Source organism: Haplochromis burtoni, unplaced genomic scaffold (assembly GCF_018398535.1).
Source record: "Haplochromis burtoni strain Fernald_Lab_line unplaced genomic scaffold, NCSU_Asbu1 Contig_92, whole genome shotgun sequence".
NCBI classification, from domain to species: Eukaryota; Metazoa; Chordata; class Actinopteri; order Cichliformes; family Cichlidae; genus Haplochromis; species Haplochromis burtoni.
In genome coordinates this window covers 1,002,122-1,027,630 of record NW_024582453.1, presented here as the reverse complement: position 1 = coordinate 1,027,630, position 25,509 = coordinate 1,002,122, and the positions used below count along the sequence as shown (strand labels likewise).

At 38.8% G+C, this 25,509-nt stretch overlaps 1 protein-coding gene across 10 annotated transcripts in view; it reads right to left on the bottom strand.

Moving 5' to 3' along the window:
- The window catches only part of lama2 (laminin, alpha 2), a 235,175-nt gene that overhangs the window by 102,002 nt on the left and 107,664 nt on the right, over window positions 1-25,509 (bottom strand). For all 10 annotated transcript variants that reach the window (XM_042222720.1, XM_042222717.1, XM_005935361.3 and 7 more), the window contains exons 15-20: window positions 15,190-15,294; window positions 10,083-10,294; window positions 9,537-9,648; window positions 7,229-7,342; window positions 4,377-4,504; window positions 681-767 (exon numbers count right to left, since the gene is read on the bottom strand). In XM_042222720.1, the coding sequence (XP_042078654.1) occupies window positions 681-767; window positions 4,377-4,504; window positions 7,229-7,342; window positions 9,537-9,648; window positions 10,083-10,294; window positions 15,190-15,294 (758 nt within the window). The remainder of the gene's footprint in view (window positions 1-680; window positions 768-4,376; window positions 4,505-7,228; window positions 7,343-9,536; window positions 9,649-10,082; window positions 10,295-15,189; window positions 15,295-25,509) is intronic.

Sequence of the window (25,509 nt, the reverse complement as noted above, 5' to 3'; positions counted from 1 at the left end):
ATACAACAGAAAACAGCTTCTGGGTTGCCAGGCTATGGTGTAAAAAAGAAGAAGAAAAAATACTTCCAAAAACTTGTCACTAAAGAAGCTCATAAAAGCTTACAAAAACAAAACATGAATCAGATCAGCACATCAAACATCCGGTAGGCCCCTTCCATCTAGCAAAAAGCAAGAACAAGGCTTTGTCGGAAGTTTATTAAATGCTTTTTCATATATATTTATATGAAAAACAAACATAATGAAGAGTACTCTTACAGCACATTAGAACTTTAGAATTTTAACTATGAGCAGTTTTATTTTAATACAAACCAAATGTACTGTATTTGAGTCAGCCTGGGTGGTGAAACGTCTATATTTACTCGGTGCATGTCATAACATGACAGTATAGCCTGAAGTTTCAACAAGCCTCACATCCAGAGAGAAATATTTTTCTCATTAGTTTTGCACTGGTGAGCCCATAGCTAATGGAACAAGAATGTCACTCAGCTAATAAAATAGATGGACAATGAGACAGAGTACTCAAGAAACAGTTAATGAGCAGTAGTTTCTCCGTTTTCATTAAAAAACAAAATTAACAACTGACTATAAGTCTGGTTTACGTTCTAGTACTTAGAGTTGGGTACATCTAATAGTGCCACTATTTGGTCATGAAACACACTTTGCTGGTTTGAATGCATTACCTGTCGCATCGTGGTCCTGTGTAGCCAGGCCGACACTGATCACACAGCAGCTCTCCGTCTTGACTCAAGTGGCAGGTTGGACTGAAGCTACCATGGTTCCCAAGATGAAGTTGTTGCGATTGTTGTTGAAGTTTTTGATGAGTTTGGTAGCGTTGTCCCAGTGTGGCAAAAGGCAGGAAGAAGAAGAGAAGACAGAGGCGAGTTAAGGCCATTGTTTGCCTCCTCATATACACATTCACACCTGCTTCTCTGCTTTCTCTTCCCAGTCCCATTCGCACTTTGAATGACACATTCACTCACACACACATTTTAATTTCCTCTCCGTTTTGCACACACACATGCACCAATCCTGACTACAAAAACCCTCTTCCACCCTACAAAGTGTAGCCTAACGAACCAAGGGAGAGGGGGAGAGAGAGAGAGAGAAAGAGACAGCGACAAAGTAAAATGATAGTCTCTTTCCCTCTTTCTCTCACCCTCCCACTTCCAAAAACTATAGATAGTTCTGCTGGCTCGGGTTCCAGGCACCAGACTGACTCACTAGCTGACTGACTGGCTCATTAATTGTGTGCTGGCTCACTGAGTTACAAATAACATTTCATTGGCCAGAGTATGCGGACAACAAACACTGAAAAACACTTTCTGTATAAAATGTAAATAATTCATAGCTGTATGAGAAGAGTTGTATAAAGTTGTAAACAGCCAAATTGCAGCTGTGCTCATTTTAATGCTTTATTGCTAAGCGTTTACTGATGTCACAGAGCAAGGAACCTGAGGAAGAAGTTATTTCGCGTCACACGAGTTGCCCCCTGGTGGTCATTAAAGTGATGCAGTTTTAAAGCGCCTTTAAGGATTGTGCTTTTATGTTTCTTATCCGATTTTGCCGTGTGGATCATTAGGTGAAGGAGGCTGCTGCAGTTTAGAAGTGGTATTGCAAGGGCCAGGATGGGAAGGATGTCACTGGTCTGCAAATATATCTAGCAAGGTGGTATCTGCAAAATTAACATCACACGAATTACAGGAGACATGAATATTCTCCAGTTGAATAGTGTAGTGAAATGAGAAGATCAGTGTTTTTACTTAACCTGGCAACAGTTATACAGCCAGAAACTGAAAATGAGACTACAGTACGGTTGAAACTAAGGCAGAAGAAAATCAAGGGTAGACATACTGTTATATTTTGCCTGAAGCTGGTACTATAGTATGCTGATATATCAGATCAAAGCTTAACACCAAATCCTAAAAATCAGAAATGTGTGAATCACTTTTTAAGACATCACCAGGAATTATTTGGGAAAGGCTCCTGCCAAGGTAGAAAAATCATAAAAAACACATTTTACTAAAATAAATAATCTTTAAAGCTGATAAACTGATTAATACCAAGATTAAAATACAAATAATAATAAAAATAATAGGAAAAAAAGCAGGCCGTGTTATACTTTTTGGAAAAATTTGGCACAATTTTAGGTCGTAATGGCGGGGAAAAATGCTTAGTGAAACAGACATATACAGTTTTATCTGCAGATTTTTAAGGCCTGCGTGGATACATAATTGACTATTAACTTCCATTCAACTATAGTGAATTTTAAAAAAAGGGGAAAAAAAAGACAAAAACGTGTCCTTGGCAGTTAGAGAATTAATCCCAGGCATAAATTAAAAAGAACAGCAATCAAAAACAAAGCAGTTTTTTTTATTGATTTGATTAAAAACCCCAGTCTTCTCCCCTGTTGACACTAATCACTTCATCAGATGTTCATAAGAGCTCAGACATTACAGATAAGTGGAACAATCTAACTAGCTATTTTGGTAAACATAAGGGACTGGATGGCTATTTTCAGGGGGGTGAAAGGCATGGCTTCTCAAAGCTATTATTATTGCCAGGGTGGTGTGGAGGCCTGAGGTATGAGAGAGTTGTGTCTTACTTTAGCGCTTAGGGTTTTGAATATGTCATGTCATGACTGCATGAGAATTCTCAGCTGCTGCTGCTGCCTGTGTTGTTTGTCCATGCAAGTCCCATAGAGCATCACACCCTGGTCATTTAGAAAATCTGCGGCTCAATAATATAATAATATAAAAATAAAATGTCTATATATAACCTGCTCTGTCTGAAGTTGATCATTTCTTACATTTACTAAAAAAATTAACTGCATAATTTATTTTACAATTTTTGAATTTATAAGATTGGACTTTGCATGAGCGTCTCTCTACACCAATTCCAGTGATGCTATTATTCATATATTGCTCTGAGGAAGACCCATTTTGCATTTGCAACTTAACCATGGACCTCAAATTCAGCTTCAGTATCATACTAACCCTCCTTTTATCTCAAGAACCTTCACAGGAGATGACGGCTGGCTCTGTGACTCAGAAACCAAAGAGGAGTTCTCAGTCAAAAAGTCTGAAGTGCACAAGTCTAAAGGTGGCACATCAAATCAGAAGCACGAGTAGGAGCACGCTCATTATTTTTTGACAGGGTTGTGCCCTGTGAATTTGTCCTCCATGATCAGGCTTTCAACAAGCAGTCTACTGACACATCCGGAGGGAGGGCACTCCGCTCAAATAGACCAAACTATGGCAAAAGTGTGCTAGAGTACAGCATGTTTTTTTTGGCCACACCAACACACCTTCACTCGCTGCTAGCAGCATTTCCCTTATTCGCCTATATAAAATTCAAGTTGAAATGTTGGCTTTTTGACACGCTAGAAGAGCGGACATTGCGTGCACTGCAGAGAGTGCCAGGATACAAAATTGGACTTCCAGAGAGAAACGTAATAATAACACTTGCTCTGAAGTGCACCAAAAATGTATGAGGAGGACACCTTGAAGGAAAGATTATCCAAATTTACACCGGCTGGTAGTTTTGATTTTAATGACTCAACTTTGTGAAAAAATCTTTGCAAGAAAAAAACCCCCAAAAACTCAAAACAACATAAAATACTATTAAATGATGTCATTTATGTACTATGTGCATGTTTCATGAATAAACCAAAGCAGACGTGTGTAAATAAATTCTCATAAACGATGATTTTTCTAAACTTTATCAACACGTGTGGTCCCGGAGGGAGTTCAATTTAATAACCGCAAGTAACCAAGCAATGTGCCTACCCCTAGACAACATATCAATGTGTATGTTTTTTTAATAGCTGTGGTTTAAAGGTCTTCATGTCTGGTAGTATTTTTGCATCTCTTTGGAAAACTGTTGTGTGGTGTAATCTGAGCATCTGTCATTCAAGTCTGTGATGTAGCCACAGCATGAGTAGCTTTCCATATGAGAGGAATATAATGCTAAAGGGTTTTCAATTCCTTAATGACTTGTGGGAGGTTTGCATTTTCTACTGTGTTAAGGCTCCTAGTAGAAATTATGTTGATTCTAACAGCGACAATGACATTTCCACCCACAGGGATAATGTTTCTCCACTTATATTTATGAGTCTACCTGTGGTGATGATATTTCCATTAATGTCATTACAATTATATTCCCGCCGAGAGTGATGAAGTCTCTAGTTGTGGCGATAACCTCTAAAGACCACACACACACAAAAAAAAAAAAAACATGGTGAGAGTGTCAGGAGGAGACGGGAGATTATTAAGAGAAATAGGGACCGCAGAGTCAGGTGGGTCAACAGTGATAGATTGAGGCATTTGATTAAATTGTGCTGCCCTGGCTGCATTAACCCCAGGGTCTTCAGAACCTACTTGTTGCTGGGAATATTGAGCGGGCAGGCACAGGGTTGACAGTCCGCAGGTGACCCATGGGTGGCGTTGCCATAGTAACCTGGCAGGCAGGTGTCACAGTAGGGGCCAGCGGTGTTGTGGGAGCAGTCCTGGGGGAGAAAAATGGGTTAAAGTTCATTTGAGTCAGGAGAGCAAGTCAATTTCTCTGAGGATGCAATTTCAAAGAAGAGTTTAAGCAGTTTGTGCAATGATAAAAATACCTCAACAACATTGTGCTATTGTTCTGTTCTGAGTCATTTAGGAAGGAAAAAACTCCAAATAAGACCTATTTTTTATTTTCAAGTAACAAGGAATTGTCTTGGAAACAAAAAACCTCTCAAGTATTTGTTTTAGTTTTTTTTTTAGCTGCGTACATGTTATACACATCTGCAGACGAACTTTGCATAATTTCCAACAGTCAAAAATGCTAAAGACAGACAGGAAGAACAACGAACTGAACCTGTACCATACTGAGTCAAGCCATACATGTGCAGTTAATAGTAAAAGGGGATGATTTAAGTTGAGACTTGGAAGAAAAAGAAACTAGAAAGAAAGACGTTAGAACAGATCTGCTTTTTTTTTTCATAATATTTTTTTTGTTTCTAAAAGTTAAAGGTTAGAAAGATAAAAAGTAAACAGTTCACACCTTTGGAGCTTTTTGCCATTGTGGGGGTGGTTTGCATACAAAACTACACCAGAAAATCCTGGCAACACAAGCAACACCAGCAGAACCAGATTTTTGTAAAAAGGTGACCTCTGACCTTGACACACCTATGATATCAGTTTGAAAAGCCTAGGTGACGTTGGTCTCAGTTTATTGTGCTCACAAGATTTTCTGTAAAGTTGATCTCTGACCTTTACCTTGAGGTCAAGTTCACCGACATTCAAATTCATCTGAAGATTTTAGTAGATGCAACTGTGATATGAATTTCAAAATCCTACATCACCCGGTTCTCCAGTTATCACATTCACAACCTTGTCACATGCCCAGCAGGGTGACAACAATATGAGGTCTAGGTAAATGAGGCAAGTAAGATGAAAACAACTGCAGACACACACATATAGGTAAATGATGACTAATTGGAAACAGGGATGAAGAACGCCACAGATGAGACTAATCAGGGCAGAGCATACAATCACAAGGAAAACTAACAAAGACAGGAAATAAAATCAACAACATAAACAGACAAAGAATTCCAAAATAAAACAGGAAATGGTTTAACAGAAACCCAACATCATAACAGTCAACCCAACAATATTTTACCTGCAAAATTGTGAAGGCTGCAAACAACATAGTTAAGGCCAGATTTAGTGGCAGTACAAAAAACTCTCTGAAATTAAAAATCGACAGTCCTCGACACCCTACGGTTTCTAATGGCAGGCTTCACCTTCATACATCAAAACACAGCGATGCTTCTTCTGTTGCATCTTTTTAATCTGAATTAAGAAGTTGCTTCCAGAGAGAAACTCAATATTAAAACCTGCACTTATGCTGTAAAACCTTCTACTTCCATTAGTGCTCTTTTGTAATTGTGGCATCACGACTTATTTAATAAGACTAAATTCTTCAACACTGAGAACGTAAAATAGAAAATCTGAAGATTTCAGTTTAAGAGTTTTTAAACCGTAAAATTATGCTGTATCTATAATAGACAGCTCTTTTATTGGCCAAAATCTTTGTTGTTTTCATATGTCCAGCTGAAGCGCCAGTGGTACTTTTGAGCTAGTCTGTGCATTTATATGTCACCTTATTCCAAATCATTTTTTTCTCAGCTCAAACATCCCAAATGGTGAATCACAATGTGACACATACACAGTGTGTTAACCTGTATAACCATGGCATCATTCAGTCATTCAACCCGAGCTGGAAATCAAATTCCTCAGAAAAGAGGTGTGTTTGTGTGCAGATCTGTCTGCCACTCACTGTGTATGAATATGTATACAGAGGTTGTTTATGTGCTGTGAGTGAGTTCACGTCAAATTGTCTTCCTCTGTGTGTGTGTGTGTGTGTGTGTGTGTGTGTCAGAGAAAAAGAAAGCGCCTCCCTGCCTGCCTGTCTGACTGTCTTTTTCTGTGTGTTGGCCTCCCCCTGACACATCCCAGCATCCTCCTCATCTATAATGAAACATAACATGGCAATACAAAACTCATAGATCGCTGTGTATGTGTGTGTTGTGTGTGTATTCTGGTGTGTGTATGTGCGATGGTAACTGACAGCTTAACCCTAAGGCAATGTGCAGACTGGGGTGGGTGCATGTGAGCAGATGCACATAAGAAGGCCAATCTGGAATGTTTATTCATTTCACACTGCAATTCCTGCCTTCACCACTAGATGGCAAATCCGGGGAGACTTCAACTAATAAGAAAAAAACTCTTTTGTATACATAAAAGTTCATTTATGTATTCCATATTAAGTTATGCATTTAGCTTCCGAGTGTCTTTCATTTCAAAACTCTCACACTCAGCTAACTCAACCAATTTTGGAAGATTTTCTGCAATTCCTCAATTAATTGGACACATTTTAAACAAAAACACTGAAAAGATATGAATACATGTAATCCACGGCTTCCAAATAAACAATTCAACTCCCTTAATTACTGATTAAAAAAAGAATGCGGTTAATGAAAGAAATGAGACTTTTCAAAACAAACAAATAAAGAAAATTGAACTCATTACTCATTACTCTTTATTACATTTTAATGATGATAAATAGGGTTAGATCTTTGAGTATTAATTTACACATAAAACAAACACATAAAAGCAATAGTAATAAATAATAAATACAAATGAAAAAGAAACAGGTGACATAATTCACCCACTACTAAGCTACTTACCAAGCAATGCCCCGTGACTTCATGGCATTGTGTTGTGTGTCCATGGCAGTGACAAGGTTCACACACCCCGTTATACAGATTCCCGTTTACCCTCCGAAAACCAAGCGCACACGCCTGAAACACACAGGATCACAAAGTTAGAAAATACAGAAAGCCAGACGGAGTGTCTTTCTTCAAGCTGCTGTAGCGTAGAGTAATTACATGGTGATCCTCTAATTAGCACCTCAAGTGTGTGTGTGTTTCTGAGTGCAACACTTGGAATATTTTTCGTGTGCGCTTGTGTGTGACTTTCAAAAGCATGATGCTGTCAGCTAAAACAACAGCGCATCAGCTGCATTCTGAGACTAAACGGTAATTTCGTGTTATTGTTTACAGTTTTCTTTGAATAAAGCAATTCAAATCTCCATGAGACAAATTTAGGAATCACAATACAATTTGAATAAAATTATGTTCTGAGATATGTTTGGATGTTTTAGACTAGTTAAACAGTCCCCAGATAATATAAGCTGATCCACAACATTTCCAACCATCTGTCTGAGGAGCCTGGAAAGAAATGGAGAGGACTTCTTTAGGTTTCGTGGAGATGTTTCACCTCTCATCCAAGAGGATTCTTGAGTTCTAAAGAAAGTTCCAGGTATTTAAACCAAGTCTTCACGGGACTTAAAAAAGTCACTTTCTTTCTGAGCTCATTCCAGCTACCATGATCTGGATAACTAAAAGCTACACAGACAAACATCGTTTCACTTTGAGTAAAAATCCCATCTGGAATATGTGCGTGGACATAAGGTGTTATCATGAATAAGGACACTTCTTTTTGATGTATTTATGAAAAACGAATGCACTAAAATTCCACCTGAAGTGCAGTCAAGTATTACCAAGCATAACATACAGTATATCAAGGAATCAGTACACTAAATGCCTGTAGCACAAAACTGTGCACAAACATTTACAGAAAGAGACTGTTGTTTGTATGTATGGGTGTCTAAGCCTTCAGTTGATGACCATTTAAGGAAATGCATCCTGAGTTAACGTCAGTATAGCAGGATACAAATTGAAGCCTCTACTTGTGGCTCACAGGGATTACTTGTACATGTGTTAGCATTAGCCACATTTAAAAGTACACATGTGATGTTCTAACATAGAAATACACACCAACATCATTAAGTGACTGCGTACATTTCAGTGCGGGCTTACAATCTTTTGAATAGGTACTCTTTTTTTTTTTTCAAGAATCCTTTCTTGCACTGGAAATTTTTCTAATCAATGTTTCTTTGTGTTTGAATGATTTTTTTGTTTATTTGTGCTTGTTTGCAGTGCAGTGGCTAGACCTGCCATCTTACAGCTACAGCCTCCACAGCCTTTCTGTGTGGAGTTTCCATGTACTCCCAGTGGATGCATGGGTTCACTCCACAGCGCTACAGTCCAAAGATATGCAGTTACGCCAAACAAAACTGAACCACATCTTTTCATCAATGCCCTTTCAGTGCAACAAATGTTGCTCCGCTGAGGCGATGCTCACACGTCTTATTCGGTTCTGCATGAACTCAAGACTATAAAATATTTTCCCCACAACTAGAAAAAAAACAAAACTAAACTGTCATTCATAAGTTAAAATGATCTAAAAAAGTTAGGTCTTAGCAATTCAAACGTCTGAGAAAACAACGTATGGTTATTATTGAAATTTGAAAGTTGAAATTTCAAAATAATAACCCCAAATTTTGACTTATGGCTTGCAAAAAAGTGTTTGTCAAAGAATGTGTGTTTTCACAAGAGACAAGCTTCCAGGTTTTCAGCAACGCTCTCCAGAGAAATTAAAGGTAACCACAACTTTCTTCATGTTCTGCAGAAAGCTTCAGACTTCCACCTAATGTCCAGACGGCTCTGTATCCAGTAACTGGGGTTGATTCTTGTAGACTTGTAAGTCTACCTATCCACCTTTGGATGTTATTTTGTCATACAAATGGAATAATTAGCTATGTGTAATATACCTAATTCTATTCAGGATACATTTTGCAACAATACCATCTGAAGCAGAGATCTTTACTAATCTCTTGGCCCAATTGGATATTGAATTTAGTTAAATAGTTTTGGTTCTGTTCTTGTCATATTTGTTTTTAATCCCTTCTATAAGTTTTATTGTCTGGTAGCATCTTGTTTGTTCTATGTGCTTGTGTCTATATTGACTGTAGGTATAAATGTTAGCATGAACGGTTGTCTCTATGCATTAGTGCTACAGTATGTAACCAACCAGCCTTATGTGCCCATTGGATAAGCCGTTAACACAAATGGATAAATGGTGTGTATTTACCTCACAAGAAGTTCCACCATATCCATAAGGGCAAGAACACACTTCTACAGCTGATGCTCTCCTCTCTCCTATAGCAGCGGGATTTGCTACCTCCATAGAAAATGAGTGGAGTCTGCACACGGAGGGCACAGAAATACAAATATCAAGCAAAATCATACAGCATACTGGGAGTCTGTCCGCCTTCACAGTTAAACATACAGCTTGTGTGTAAACAGGGCAGTTTTGCTGATAAGTCTTTTAGAGGTTTTATGAGCCGAGTTCATTCTCTCAGGCAGATTTTACTCTCAGACGGCAATAAGCTTCACCTATAAAACCACCATCTTTATGTTTAGATTGCACAAGGTTAAAGCCGTGATATTCACAGGCTATAAGAAGGAGATGCCTCAGAGTCTTGATTCTGAGCGAAAATTTTGTTTCCTACAGCTAAATGAGACTAAAAACTTCTGATTTTACAAGCTTAATTTTAATATAATGATTTATTTTACAGCGTATGATCAATACGTCATGATGGCACACTTCGAAATGTGTACATGTTTCCGTACCCACCTGTAAACAGCGCTGCGTTCTGTGCTGTAAGAGGCCCGCACCATCACACTCGTCACTTTTGCCAGCACAGACAAGAAATCTCTCCGACTAACTGGCTGTGCCGTCTCTGAAACCCGGAAGTTCTCTGGCAGGAGAACTATGTGACTGGTGCTGGATGAGGATGGGTAGACAGGCTCGCCAAACCTTTTGTAATTAATCTTCATCCCTCCTCCCTGGTAGAGCAAAAGAATTACAATTTGAACTTTTAATTTCATAAATGTAAAACATCGGCATTCCCTCTGTTGCTTTTATGACAGCACTGACATGTGCATTTATAACTTATCTAAAAAAAAATGAGTGAGAGTGAAAGATGTGTCATTAGGTAATGAGCTCCAGTTTATATTGACATACTGAATGGACTAAATGCAAAGTAAATTGAGCCCAGGCCTGGTATCTGACTATCTCTTGTTGAGAACGGATCAATGGCATGTAGTGGCTAACACAGAGTGACAACTACTTATGGAGGGAGAGAGTGAGAGAGAGGGAGAGCTTACAATGCCAATAAACCATTAAATAAAAACTAATTGAATTGGGGGAGGTGGGGGAGTCATAAAGACGGTGAAACCAGCAGCACAGCCAAGAGATGCACAAAATCAGAGGATGACAGAGACAAAGAGGGAAAATGACAGAGTCACCTCACTTTTATTTACCAGTAAGAAAATGAATTCAGTTAAAAAATCCCTTAAAAAGACAAACATCATTATGTTGGTTCAATTCTTAATACTTTTTAATACAAACATTTCACTTCTTACTTTAAAAATTAGATCACAAAGGGAAAGTTTTATAAGGTTTTTCCTGAAACAAAATGAGAGGCGGCTCAAGACTGCGTTTCTGTGTTTACAGCATTCTTTTCTTTCTTTATTTACATACTTTAACTGTGCTAAAGTGGACTGATTGAGTGGGCATGGATCGAGAGGAAGGCACGGAAAGCAACAAAGCCACAGAGCCATACAAAGACAGAGAGATTATTATCTATTCAGATGCCGACTTCTTGCGAACAACACACAAGTTTCTTCTTGCACTTCACAAAAACAAGCAACAAAAAATATTACAACTCGATGCAGATATGCAGCGTAAACAGCAGGGCAGAAAAAGAGGGAACAAAACGAGACAAAGGCTGAAAGAGACAGTGAAGAGGGAGAGAGCTGGCTGACAGTGTGTAGGTGGTTCATTATTGTCATCATTTGGAGAGGCTTTTTGTTGACAACAAGACCGACACTTGTCCTCCTCTCCTTCTCCTCCCATCTCCTCCCAGTCTGTCGATCTCACTGACACATCTTTAAATAACACAAGCTCATTGGTCTGTGACTATCCGTCTCACAATTTTCCTTCTTCCTCATTCTTACTTTTGTTTATTTCCACGTTCCGTTCTTCACTGTTTGTTTCTTCTTTTCCTTTTTTCATTTTCACTTCCTTTTGTGTTGTTTCACACCCACCATTCTTCCTTTCAATCTTCCACTACTTTTTCCTTTTTTTGTCAATTTCTTTCTTTCCCATCTTTTATTTCACTTTTCAGTCTGCCCTGCCTTTATTTGATTCAAAGTCTCTTTTTCTTTTCATTCCCTCCTTTTATGGCTTTCTTTCCGTGCCCTTTCATCCATTCGATCCATTCTTTCTCACCTACCGTACACAGTACGCCGCTTTCTCTTTGCAGTCAGTATGTGAGACTTAGGTGCTTTCACATTTACTGCAGTTTATTTTAGATCGTTTCTGAAAGCCCTTCCAACTATTCTAATTAGAATTCCCACTTCTTCGAACACTAGCAAAGTAACTGGATCCTTTCTACAGCTCCAGCACAGAGGACACACATACACACCAACCTGTGCATTGTTTTGTGTGTACTCCATGCTCTCACACATACACAGACACAATGTTGTTTAGTGATATGAGAGATATAAACAGTTAACTAATAGTGTGGCTGCTTTGCTTATTGCTGCCATACATCATATTGCAACCTGCTCATTATACAGACATACAGGGAGAGAAGGGGCGAGAGAGTATATCTGCATTTTTTATTGCTAAGTTCAGCAGTTCTCCTCAGGCTGCAGCTGCTTGCGTGCGCGCGTGTGTGACTGTCTGTCTTTTCTTAACTGTTTGCAACTTCATTTAGTCCTCATGGTCGCAGAAAACAGCGCAAAAAAAAGTACACAAAAACTGAAAAAGTCACACTTGAGTTACTCTGACACCAAAAATAATGTATTTGCTGAGTGCTGGGAGCAGTCCTTGTCAACCCCTTTAACTGAAATAGTCAGTTCAGTTGGATCTCATTCCTGGGCTCTACCACATGGCTGTTCCTGAGGAGTCTCCCAAATGCACCAAGACAGTTTAATATAGGAATCAAAAAGTAAAACAAAAAAAATGACACAATTTAAACCCATGCATATAGATTGCATGGATATGTTGTTTCAGGCTAGAGTCACATGGGCATCGAGAACACTTGGGGACTCCCGGAAACCACAGATCACTAGGAAAAAACGTGTATTCCCTTACTGGTCGCCGAGTGGCTGCTAGAGGTCCTTTATTTATTCTAAATAAAAAGTTCCACTTCTTCAAACATTGGCAGAAATTTCTGGCTGTTGTTGGGAAACCAATTGCTAAAGCTCCAGTCATGCAGTTCCCCTATCAACCACAGGCATTTGCAATCTCCAACCAGTTGGCAAGTGGTTGCTGGAGGTTGATGGCGGTTGCTATGTGAAATCAGTCTCAGCCCTTACTGTGGCTGTGGATTGAAAACCGCAACTTGAAATATTAAACTAAATAATGTATTAGAGTTCAAAGTCTTCAAAAGGTGCTGGTTGTAGCAGTAAGGCACAGCTTTCACTTTAAGGGTGAATGTTCTCTGTTTCCAGTCTGACTGTTAATAAGCAGCTTGCAAGTGATTGCAGACAAGTCTGTGTCCTCCATGCAATCTGATAACAACCACCAATAACGACCAAGATTTATTCTGCAGTTTCACTGGGTGACAACCAGCAAACACTCGCCAACTGCTTAGGTATCGCAGACTTTAGAGGGAAAACCAGCACACCGCCGCAGACCACGACCTCTCTGTGTGAGGATCTAAACGTATTCTACGCTAGATTCGACACAGCGAACACCATGAGACCGGACAGTGTGCGCACCACGGATGACATCAGTGCGCACACTGTGTCTGAGGACGATGTGCGGAAGTGCTTCAGGAAGGTGAACGCACGCAAAGCTACTGGTCCGGACGGGATTCCCGGCCGCGTCCTCAAGTCATGCGCGGCTCAGCTGGCTGGAGTGTTCACACACATCTTCAACCTTTCCCTCTCTCTGTCTGTAGTCCCAGCCTGCTTCAAAATGGCCACCATCGTCCCTGTACCCAAATCCTCCACCATCTCCTCATTGAACGACTGGCGACCTGTAGCCCTGACCCCCATCGTAAGCAAATGCTTCGAGAAGCTGGTCAGGGACTTCATCTGCTCTGCACTACCCGACTCACTGGACCCTCTACAGTTCGCATACCGCCACAACAGGTCCACTGATGATGCCATAGCCCTGACACTACACACTGCCCTGTCACACCTGGAGAAGAGAGACACGTATGTGAGAATGCTGTTTGTAGATTACAGCTCAGCATTCAATACCATCGTTCCCTCGAAGCTGGACAGGAAACTGCAGGATCTAGGACTGAGCAGCTCCCTCTGCAGCTGGATCCTTAGCTTCCTGTCTGACAGACGCCAAGTGGTCAGACTGGGCAGCATCACCTCATCCCCCATCACACTGAACACTGGTGCTCCACAGGGGTGTGTACTGAGCCCTCTCCTATACTCACTCTACACCTACGACTGCACAGCCACTAACAACTCCAACATCATTGTGAAGTTTGCGGACGACACTACAGTGGTGGGTCTTATCACCAACGGTGATGAGACGGCTTACAGGGAGGAGGTCAGCGCCCTGACCCACTGGTGTCAAGACAACCATCTCACCCTCAACGTCGCAAAGACAAAGGAGTTGATAGTGGACTTCCGGAGGTGCAGAGAAGTACACACCCCCATCACCATCAACGGCGCTGCTGTGGAGAGAGTGAGCAGCTTCCGGTTCCTTGGTGTACATCTGGCTGAGGATCTTACGTGGTCAGTACACACAAACAAAACAGTGAAGAAGGCGCAGCAGCGCCTCTTCTTTCTCAGGAGACTGAAAAGATTCGGCATGAGCCCCCGCATCCTCAGGACCTTCTATCACTGTGCCATTGAGAGCATCCTCACTGGATGCATCACCACCTGGTATGGCAACAGCACCGCCTACAACTGCAAAGCTCTCCAGCGAGTAGTGCGGTGCTCTGAACGGATAATTGGAGGTGAGCTTCCCTCCCTCCAAGACATCTACAGGAAGCGGTGCCTGAGGAAAGCGGGGAGGATCATCAAGGACTCCAGTCACCCCAGCCATAAACTGTTCAGACTGCTTCCATCAGGAAGGAGGTTCTGCAGCATCCGGTCCCGTACCAGCAGACTGAGAGACAGCTTCTTCCATCAGGCCATCAGACTGCTGAACACGTCATAGACACCTCAGCTTCACTACTGGAACTTTAACATTATGCACTCCATACTGTACAGTAATGCCACTGTTTTGCACATGTCTCAACTCTGTATATTTTTATATATTTTATTTATTGTTTACTCTATTTAATTTGTAAAATATGTGTACACACACACACACACACGTAGAAAAATATTTAGTATACACATCCAGAAATGCATATACTATTATATATTGTACATATATTTATTAGTTTCAGATGTAGCCATTCTTGTATTTTGCTTGTTTACATTATTGTATTTTGCACAACTCTGTTGCTTGTGAAGCTCGCACACAAGAATTTCACTCACATGTGCTGTACCAATGTACCTGCACATGTGATGTGACAATAAAAGTGATTTGATTTGATTTGATTTGATTTGATTTGGTAGTACACATTTTTCCCTATCAGGTGGTGGTAGTCGACCAGTCTCAAGTCCTGGTTGACTTAATATCATTACCGTGTAGCATGTTGACAGTAGTTTAAGTTTGCAGCTACAAGTAAGTAGTGAATTGTTTAAAAACTTACCTCTATGATTAAGTCAGGCTCTGATGTGACTCTGATGCTCACTTGTTCTTGCTGCTCTACAGTATAAGACACGGTGAAAATGACATTCCCACCGTAGGCTGAAAGCTGCAGAATGACAAAGGCAGACAAAACAAGTTAGAAAGTCAAGTTTGTAATAAAAACAACACCTTTTGACCTTTTGATTTCCCATGCTTCGTAGCTCATTAGACTTAGCTCACTATTAGATTGATTTAAAGGTCCATGTTTCTGCTTTATTTGACGCTAATAGAGCGCACGGATTAAAAAGCGAAACGTGACCAAAAACCAACAGAGTAGTAAGAGCAAAAGTGACAAAGAAAAAATTCTGATGTAGAGGCAGGTTAACTTAAAACTGTTGAAAATGTTGACAAAGTACATTAGTAGGAAGGAAAAAAGCCTAATACACTGTTTTAAACTAATCATAGTCTCACAGAAAGAGGTTTTTAGAAAATGCAAAAAATGTTATCTAGTCAGAGAGATTTTGAAAAGTTGTAAATAAGTACAAGTCATAGACAAACCCACAATAACACAGAAAAACCACCACAACTTCTTCATCTAATAATGACTTTTTCCCCCTAAAATAGTTTTAAAATGCTGAAAACATGAAGAAAGCAGGTACATGCTACAATCTTTGTTGTCTCGAGTTGTTTTGGTGCAGCGTTTCTGTCGAGTCCACAGAATGAGCTTTAGCTGGAGAAGTGCTGCATCGGCATGATCCTGAAATTTATTATTCTGCTTCAACCTGAACAGTAATGGGTGGGAGAGCGAGATAATAATGCCACCATAAAAACAGAGAGAGGGGGACATTGAGGATGAGGGGGAGAGAGACGAAGAAATAGAGCTGGAGACAGAAAGACAGAGCGAGTGAGGTAGTGAAGGAGGAAGAGTTAGGCTTAATGCCTCTATAAACCTCTTCCATTCTACATCATTACACTCACTTTTTAAACCACGAGGCGGAATCACCGTTTTCACAACTGACTGAAAAACCACACACACACACATACACAGATATATCCACACCAGTGTGCCTGGAGGTGTACTTGGTGGATATTTTATTCTATAACACTTATCCTCTATCTACCTCCATTTGCTGATTTGGACTCCAGAGGACAGTAAAATCATAGTTTAAACCCACACAGCCCACACACATCAGACACTTGTGCTGCCCGACCTCCTCCTCCATTAGCTAATCAGCCCTCTAGCATGACCACTGCATATACGCTTAGTTTCTCATGCAAAAAGAAAAAAGTCTGAATTTCATTCCAGTGCAACAAAAAGGACGATAAACTACGCATCCACTTCCAATGTACTCGCTAGACTACAGGTGTAATAAATGGTATGATCAGTACAAGTAGACGGGAAAAAGTAACTTTTGGTGATCTCGTCACTTTTTTGAACTCGTTGTTGACACTACAGCTACCAGCACTTAAAAGATAAAGCAGAGACACAGATCCTGCTAAAAAGCACAACAGAGACTTCATATTTTGACCAATTAACAAAACTACATATATTACTGTGAAAATTTCATAGCATGTTTTTAATTATTTATTTTACTTAAACCTGCATTATTTTATTTCCATGTTCATTTTGGTCACGTTGAGAAAGCACGAGATAATATAAATACAACATTTGAAAATTAGCATTAGCATTAGAAATAGTTTTTTTTCTGGTAAATATAGGAAAAAATACAATCCTAGTCCCCATCCTTAATGGAAATATCTGGGAATTTAGAGACCCCCACTGTGTTAAACAAGTAGTCAATAGGTTTGTCTCATCATTCACTGATGCTAGACAGTGTATATAGGTTTTAACCTTTTGAGGCATCAGCAGTTACTACATGATCACAAGCCTAACTCTAACCCTAGGCTATCAGAACATGTAGTTTTTGGTTTTATTAAATTGTTCTCCCAAGTCTTTGCAAGCAGGGAAAAAAGAAAATAATCACTGTAACAGGGTTAGGGTTGGGGCTTTTCATGAGAAACAGCTGCCTGCTGCAGATGGAAATAGACTGATTAGTGGTGAGACTTAGTCAAACAGCAAGATTTAGACCTTCACACAACATGCAGATGGACGAGGTTTTGAATTTTGTTTTAATCTTGATTCCTGTTACTCTTTTATTGACCCGCTGTTTTCTACTTTCCTTCTTTTTCTCATCTTTCTTTGTCTGTGTGTGTTTGTGTTCCTAATGGTTCTTTTTTTTTTTTTTCGTAATTGTTTTTTCTTGAGCATCCTCTGTTAATTTATTTCCTCTCTTGGTTCTAATCCTGCCCTTGTGATTATCTGCTTGACCCTTACTGTTGCGTGTGCTTAGCTTTGGTTTGAGCTGGAGATGCTAAGATTCCAACTAGGGTTTTAGGTGGGAGTGGCCAGAGTGGACAGGAGTAGATGTGAGTATAGCTCGTGTTGAGTGGTTTGGAGACAAAGATAGAAAGGCAAGCCTGAGATGGTTTGGACATGCACAGAGGAGTGATAGTGGATACAGGATGCTGAATATGGAGCTACCAGTGAAGAGGAAAAGTATATAAAATAGGGTGATGGAGGCAGATAATCCACAGTGGCGACCAAAAAAAGAAGAAGCTAAATTTAGCTTTAGTTTGTTTACAACACTTTTTTTTTAAATTGTGAGTTTAGCTTATACACCTTTTAGTTTTTGTGAAATCAGCTCGTATAATAAAACCCAGTTTTAGCCTAACATTCTGTCTCTGTCTGCATTTTGGTTAATTATATATAACTTGTATTTTTTCTCATCTTACATTTCATTTGCAGTATAAATGTTGATTAGTAAAGTTTTCAACACTCCAGATATGAGCTGAAAATACATTATAGTCTCACAGGGTCCTGATTTTTAGCTTGTGGCTTATGAAAACAACATTTGCTTAACAAATTTATTAGATCACTTATCATAAAAATAAGAAAACACAAGTATTTTAAAAAATCTGTCAGGTTTTTTTTTTTTAACTAAAATTACATTTTGATATACCCAAATTTGAGCAAGCACAATGGACTTGTCTGAAAAGTCAGAAATTATTAGAGCAAAACATTCACTGGCTAAAAATAAATGTTCTGTTCAGGAATGATAACTGCAAAAATAACTACAATTTGTCATCCTAATCGGAAAATAATAAAAAGAAAAACCCAACATAATAAAATAAAATTTTGCTCACTTGTAAGAGTGTACACACACTGGTTGATTAGCCATTACAGAGACATAGACACATTATTTTTATTATAATAATCAATATTGTTATTTTAGTTTAGCTGTGGCATAAACACTGGATGTCAGTCTAATAAATAGTACTGTAATTCTGTATGGTTACATATAGAATTATGGAACCAAAAATCAAATACTGTCTATCTCATGGCCATTCACATTTGCTGTTACTACAACATAGTGTTTTGTTCACCAGTATAGGAAGTGCTGGCATAGAATAAAATCTAGATAAAAACACAAGAAAGTTGCACAGATCTGTAAGTGCTTCAACTTACTACTCCAGTTGTGCAAAGAGCTACTACATAAAAAGTGGATTTGCATGTACTATACTTTTTTTTTTTGCCTGTTTCTGTTTGTTGTGTTCACTAAGCATTCAGCAGGATATGACCTGAAAACTAACAGAAAAGCTTTTTCACTCTGATTCTCCATCCACTTAGGACTCCTGTATTTTGCAATTTACTTCCTTTGAAATTATTGACATTTCTCAGAAAAACTCATTTCTCTGATGCCGTCCACTCAACCTGGGCAACAATCAAAGCTTTTGTCATGGCAACCTGATGACCCATCTCTACCCTAGGGGGGAGTTGAAATACAGAAACACAATACAGGAGAGAGAAAAAAAGGCCAACAGAACAGCACAGCAGGAGAGAGACATACGGGGAGGGAGAGGAGAATCATGTGTAGTGGAAACGAAGGAACAATAAACACTCAGACACACACGCACACACACAGCCGCAAAAGACATCAGTGAGATCCCTTGTGAGCTTGATAAGCCTGTTATTAACTGTATTAGTGGTCAGAATAAGAAGAACAAGACATAATCCTCACTGTTAAAACCCTAATCAAGAAGCTGACACAATCTTCATTAGAGTGAAACCCTTTGTCACAGCCACGGCTATATGAGTATCATACAAGCCATTCAGCTCACTTCAATACTATTTGAGAGAAGGGATAAAGTAGTTTCATATCAAAACAGGAGTAGTTACTGTGGAAAAAAAAGGGAGCATACTAAACTAAACATGATGAAATGGGAAGGTGTGCATGCTGCTGTTCATGAAGGAGGGGAAACTGGTAATAATGCCCCTGTTTATCAGTTTAATTAAAAATAAAGTGGATAAAATATAGAAAATGAGAAGAGTAAAGTTTGGCGTTGTGCCAAGCAGTGGGTTTGGGTTTGGCACGGAGAAGAGGTGTAAGAATGAATCACTGTAAGTTGGGTGACTTCAACATATGAGTCACGTTTGACCTCAGTCCTCCTCCAAGGTTCTCAGCAGAGCCCTGATGTAAGACGGATAGGGCTTTTCCATAATCATAAGTAGCCTAGTCGAGTATTATAATTTAAGGGTTAGTCCATTCCAATTTTAGGATACTGTTGTTGTCCAAAAAGAGTTGGATTTGTGCTACAGCTTGACTTCTTTGTGAGTTTTGCAGAAAAAGGCGAAGACATCTTTCCTAAAGAGATATCTGCTTAACAACACCTGTTTTCTCATATCCACATAAAATTATTCAAATTTAGCTGAGTTTGTTCCTTATACACACTTTTATAAAACACTACATCAAATTAGTCATTGATAGTTGTTAAAAGAAATATGCTACTCATGTTACATTGGGTGCTAATGTGTATATGTATGTATGTAGAGAAATGACAAACTGTATTTTTATGATTTGTGAAATAAATAGAATTGACATTTCCCATCAATCTGCACTCAGACGAGTATGATGACAAAATGAAAAGAACATGAGAAACACAGCAAACGTCTTAAAAATCTGAAACTGATTGTCTAATTTTACTAATCGTTCAGCTTTTACTGTAAAAGTTCAAATTCTAGCCAGATGTTATTGGCTTTAATAACCCTTAGCAAGTATGTAGAACTCTGATGGACTCAAAGGTATGATAGGGACAAACCCTCATATATGCATGGCTCTGTGAAAGGAAAATTCGCGCTGTACTTCAGGATAAAACCTCAGCCTCAGAAATCCAAAGAACCTTGCTGTAGACTTAGATGCTAAAATTGTGGGGAGCAAGGGTTCAAAACCTTTGCTTTGAATGTTCCCAGTAGCACAGAGGAGTCGGTAATTGCAAAAGAAAGAAGACCCCCTCCAGGAATTTTCATAGAGCTGGCGCTGCTGCCAAACTGAGCAAGAAGGTCCATGTGGGAGGTGACCAGGACCCCAGCAGTCATGGTAACAGAGATTCAGAAGTTAGAGGTACATGGCAGCCCACTTGGTGTTTCTCAAAAGGCATTTAAGGACACCCTGAGAGCATAAGGATAAAGATTCTCTGGGGTGCTTCTCAACAGCAGGGACCAGGAAACTAGTCAGAACTGAGGGAAGGATGACTTCATCCAAATATAGAAAAGTCATTGGAGAATACCTGCTCAGGAGGGCAGCGACCTGAAGCTATAGGGCGACAGTTCACCTTTAAATGTGCACAAAAGTAAACCAAAGCAAACAATCAACAAGTCCTTAACAGGCCCACCCAAAGCCCAGACTTAAGCTGTACTCAGTCAAGGCTCTGTACTGCATCCAGGCACTTTTGTTCCCTCATTACACTTGCCTGTTGGCTTGCACTCACTCTGTGCTTAAACGTCCAAGCATGAATATGTTTAGTTTTGTCTCTCTTACTCTCACATCATTTCTCTCTTTGATGCACACAAGCTTTTCAAAAGCACCCGTGCAGGCAACAAAGATGTTAATCATTTTGCACTTTGTGGTTAAGTTGGTGCCTGAACCACAAAATTTTGCAGTTTGTGCTTCAGTCACACTGTGTCCTCTCGCGTGCCTTAGAGATTTCCTAATTACTTAATACAAAACATTTCTTTGGCGGCAGCTGTTGAAGAAGCAGTGGTCCAACTGAACAGCACTCGAGAGTCCGGTGCATTGCACTGTGCATAGTGATCCCACTAGTCAAATGGACTGATTTTGGCGTTAGCTTAGGCAAGAATAGTATGGATCTACTGTAAGGTAAGTACACCCATTTTTGCACAGGACTGATGGTGGCAGTTGCCTAATCAGATGCAGTTATATAGAATATAATTAATCCAAATAGTATTTAGTTACCAAAAACCCAGAAATCTGACTAAACCACAAGAGCAACAATTTACAATGATTTGTATGATGATTCCTATATGTCTATTTATTTTCTCACATTACAAATAAACATACACATGTCAATTTTAAACATTTTCTATTACTTTTAGCGACTTTTGATCTCAGACGCTGTGGACATTCATGGAGAATTTAGAGGTAAGAATCAGCACCATCACTACTTTGAAGAAGAAAAGTACAGTAACCACAATCAAAGAAATTACTGTGTGCGGGGAGTAATGACATGCAATTAGCATGTAACTTTCTTTTGTACGTACCACATGCCAGCTTCTTCACAGAAATGTGCGCCTGCTTTCTGTCAATTTTGCGAATACAAAAGCAGACAGTGCCAACAGATGCTCTCTTCAGGAGATTGGGCAGGGGGAAAAAGAGACGGGGAGGATGAGGAGGGGGACAAAGGAAATCACCCTTTAGGAAATGAAAACCAGATTGTAACAAAAGCCTTGGAAAACAAACGTCTCTAAAATGACAAACACATGGCCCACATAACATAAGAAGATAGATAGATAGATAGATAGATAGATAGATAGATAGATAGATAGATAGATAGATAGATAGATAGATAGATAGATAGATAGATAGATAGATAGATAATGCTTCAAACATTGGCTTCATTTCTTGTTTGCACAGTTGGTCTTAAAATCAAATTTTCTTTTGTTCGGATGGTGCTTCAGGCCTTAGACTTTCTTTAAGCTCAACAACCATAGCAGAACAAAGACAGTGATATATAATATAGGCCACACTGTAGTAATACATATGATAGTAATTTAATAATTATGAGAAAAAGGCATTTGAGAAGTCTTCAGGATGTGAACTTTAAAACAAAAACTTTAAAACAAAAACTTTAAAACAAACACGAAAGCTGGTATAGCCACCATGCCTTATACCATATGTAAAGGTGAACATTTTTTGGGCTCTAAAATAACAAAAACCCATGAATTTTAATTAGATCTGATGTGGAGGGAAAAAGCTAAGTTATTATAAACTTGAGTGAAAACATAATAAGACTTGCTGGAGAAAGAACTTTGACACAACACTTATATTGAATCCATAAGTCTTTCAAATGTTAAATCCAAAACTGTTACCTTGTAGAAAGTAAAACTTCCAAATCTGATACATCGCAAAATGATGGAGTTGATTTTAAGGAGTCAGCAAGCTGTGGAAGAACACAACAATAATTGATTGGCTCTAAGAGACTGGGGGCAACAGAGTGAGCTGCTCTGTGTCATCTTCCTGAATGAGATATGCATACAGATTTACAGTATATGTAACCTTCTCTGGAGTAATAATTATTCTGTCATAGTCCTGCACACAACCACTTAAAAATTCAACAATGTTGCTTCCCCCTTTTGTTTTTCCAAGTGCCAAAGGCATATGTTAGTGTCTGTGCATCACTTAGCAGCTTGTAAAACTTCATGGAAAGGAATGTTATTTGAACCACATATACAAGAATACGGAGACACTGGTCAGCTGTCTTTCAGAGGTTGTTTGTGCTTTTTCTTAGGAATTTTCATGTGCTGATTTTGATGTGCTGAACCCAAATATGACATTTTAAACCTGTTTACATGGTTTAGATTATCTTATGTCTTGTCTTTATTTGTGTTTCATGTGATTAACATTTCTTTATTTCTTTATGTACCAAACAATAGCCTTGTAAAAAAAGGTATGGAACAAAAAAATATCCGTGAGTTCACGAAGTCGTTGTGTAGAAAAGGAGGAAAAAATTGATGTCTAACGTCCATTACCTCAGCTAACTCCGATGGGGTAATTTTGATTCATTTTTCTATGATTTTTCATTTTACAACATATGTCCTTATTATTCTGTTTATTTATCTATTTCATTCTTAATTTAGTTTTTCTTTGACCTTATTGTTTGTCGATCTGCGCCTTGACACACAGTTGTGTTATGCGTTAAGTTGTGTGAATTTGATTGCGTCACTAGGTTGTGTGGGTAAGCTACAAAGTTGACCCCACAAACGTGTCCTTGTTTGGGATTAACAAAGTTTTCTTAACCTGAATGTGAATAAGAAACTGGATATATGTAGTGACAATATATGTATTAGAAAAAAACTGCAGGGTTATTCCACCTAAAAAAGCCCCTACTGAAAATATTTAGAGCTGTGCAAGTCATGTAGACGTATTGCCTGCATGTCTTTCTATGAATGTCTCCACAACCTTTTGCACTTTGTGACTCACAGCACTCTCAACGGCATATCAGGAAAGGAAGTGAAAACTATCACTTGTGTATTGCATTATAGACTTTCTACTGCAATGAAGGTCAAACCCAAAGTCACAGTAGAAGTCAAAAAGTCAAATAGAGATAATATATGACATTATATATATAATATAATATATAAGGCAAAACAAAGAGTAACTTGGAACTAGGGCATCGAGACACACGAGTTTTTGCCCACTATACGCCACTTTGATTAAAATTTTGCATATATGTCGACGTATGCACACTACGTACGGTCTAGATTTATTTCAATAGAATTTATATAGAAGATCTTTAATATCTAGTTTTTTTTTACGAACAAGGAGGGAATTAATGATGTCTCACTCCACATTTATTTAGCTCAGCTGAGTTATGGACTGGTGTTGCTCTTTATCACTAAATTAAAAGAGATCATTGTGTGTAATATATCGCTACAAACGTGTAGAGCGTAAGCTATCTAGAAGCAAACGCAAATCTTTTTACTACTTGCACTAAACCGATCAAACTTTTTAGTTCACGAAATAATAAACGACCGAATATTAGAGTTAATTCTGCCTATAATGCAAATAGTCGAAACTCTTAGTAGGCTTCAATAAATCCATTAGCAGAGAAAGCTCAAAAAGAAACTTCGATACATAAGCCGAGCATCATATTACCAGTCGTAGTGACACTAATTATCATGGAGTTCGAGTGGCAAACTGGCTTGGACCTTACACAATTACAAAGAAATGACTGCCATACATACACAGGAGGATCCCATGCCCAGTTCGATGGAGCTCTGTAGATGCTCTAACCAGCTCTTGTCCATATAAGGAGCTACACGCTCTCGCGCACACCTGAAAGCTGTTTCAATTGACAGCACAAGTCATCACAAGAGCACAAATGTAAAGTATGTGGAGGGTGAGTTGTCGATGCTTCACTCTCATCGCCAGAATTTTAGCAGAATAAGCAACAATAACAGCAACCTTAATATCATATTGTCATTCTAACCTTTGATTGTAGTAGGATACAGAAAAAAATAACGCAACTAAAGAAAGGTAATCACAGGCAAAGAAGATAGGGATTAAGTAACAGAGAGAATTAAAGAGAGAGCGAGTCTCTTAACTGATGAGTGCAGGGACATGGGTTAAGCATGGAAACACTCTGGCAAAATAGACACAATTGTCTTTATGCATGTCGCTAAACATTTACTCCTTCTATTTTTAGTCTAAAGATAGATATGTATATCTATCTTATCTATTATATATCTATCTATCTATTATCTATCTATCTATCTATCTATCTATCTATCTATCTATCTATCTATCTATCTCTATCTATCTATCTATCTACTCTATATCTATATATATATATCATGGATTCTTTTGTACGTACCACATGCCAGCTTCTTCACAGAAATGTGCGCCTGCTTTCTGTCAATTTTGCGAATACAAAAGCATACAGTGGCAACAGATGCTCTCTTCAGGAGATTGGGCAGGGTAAAAAAGAGACGGGGAGGATGAGGAGGGGGACAAAGGAAATCACCCTTTAGGAAATGAAAACCAGATTTTAACAAAAGCCTTGGAAAACAAACGTCTCTAGAATGACAAACACATGGCACATATTATATATAGATAGATATATATAGATAGATAGATAGATAGATAGATAGATAGATAGATAGATAGATAGATAGATAGATAGATAAAGATAGATAGATAGATAGATAGATAGATAGATAGATAGATAGATAGATAGATAGATAGATAGATAGATAGATAGATAGATA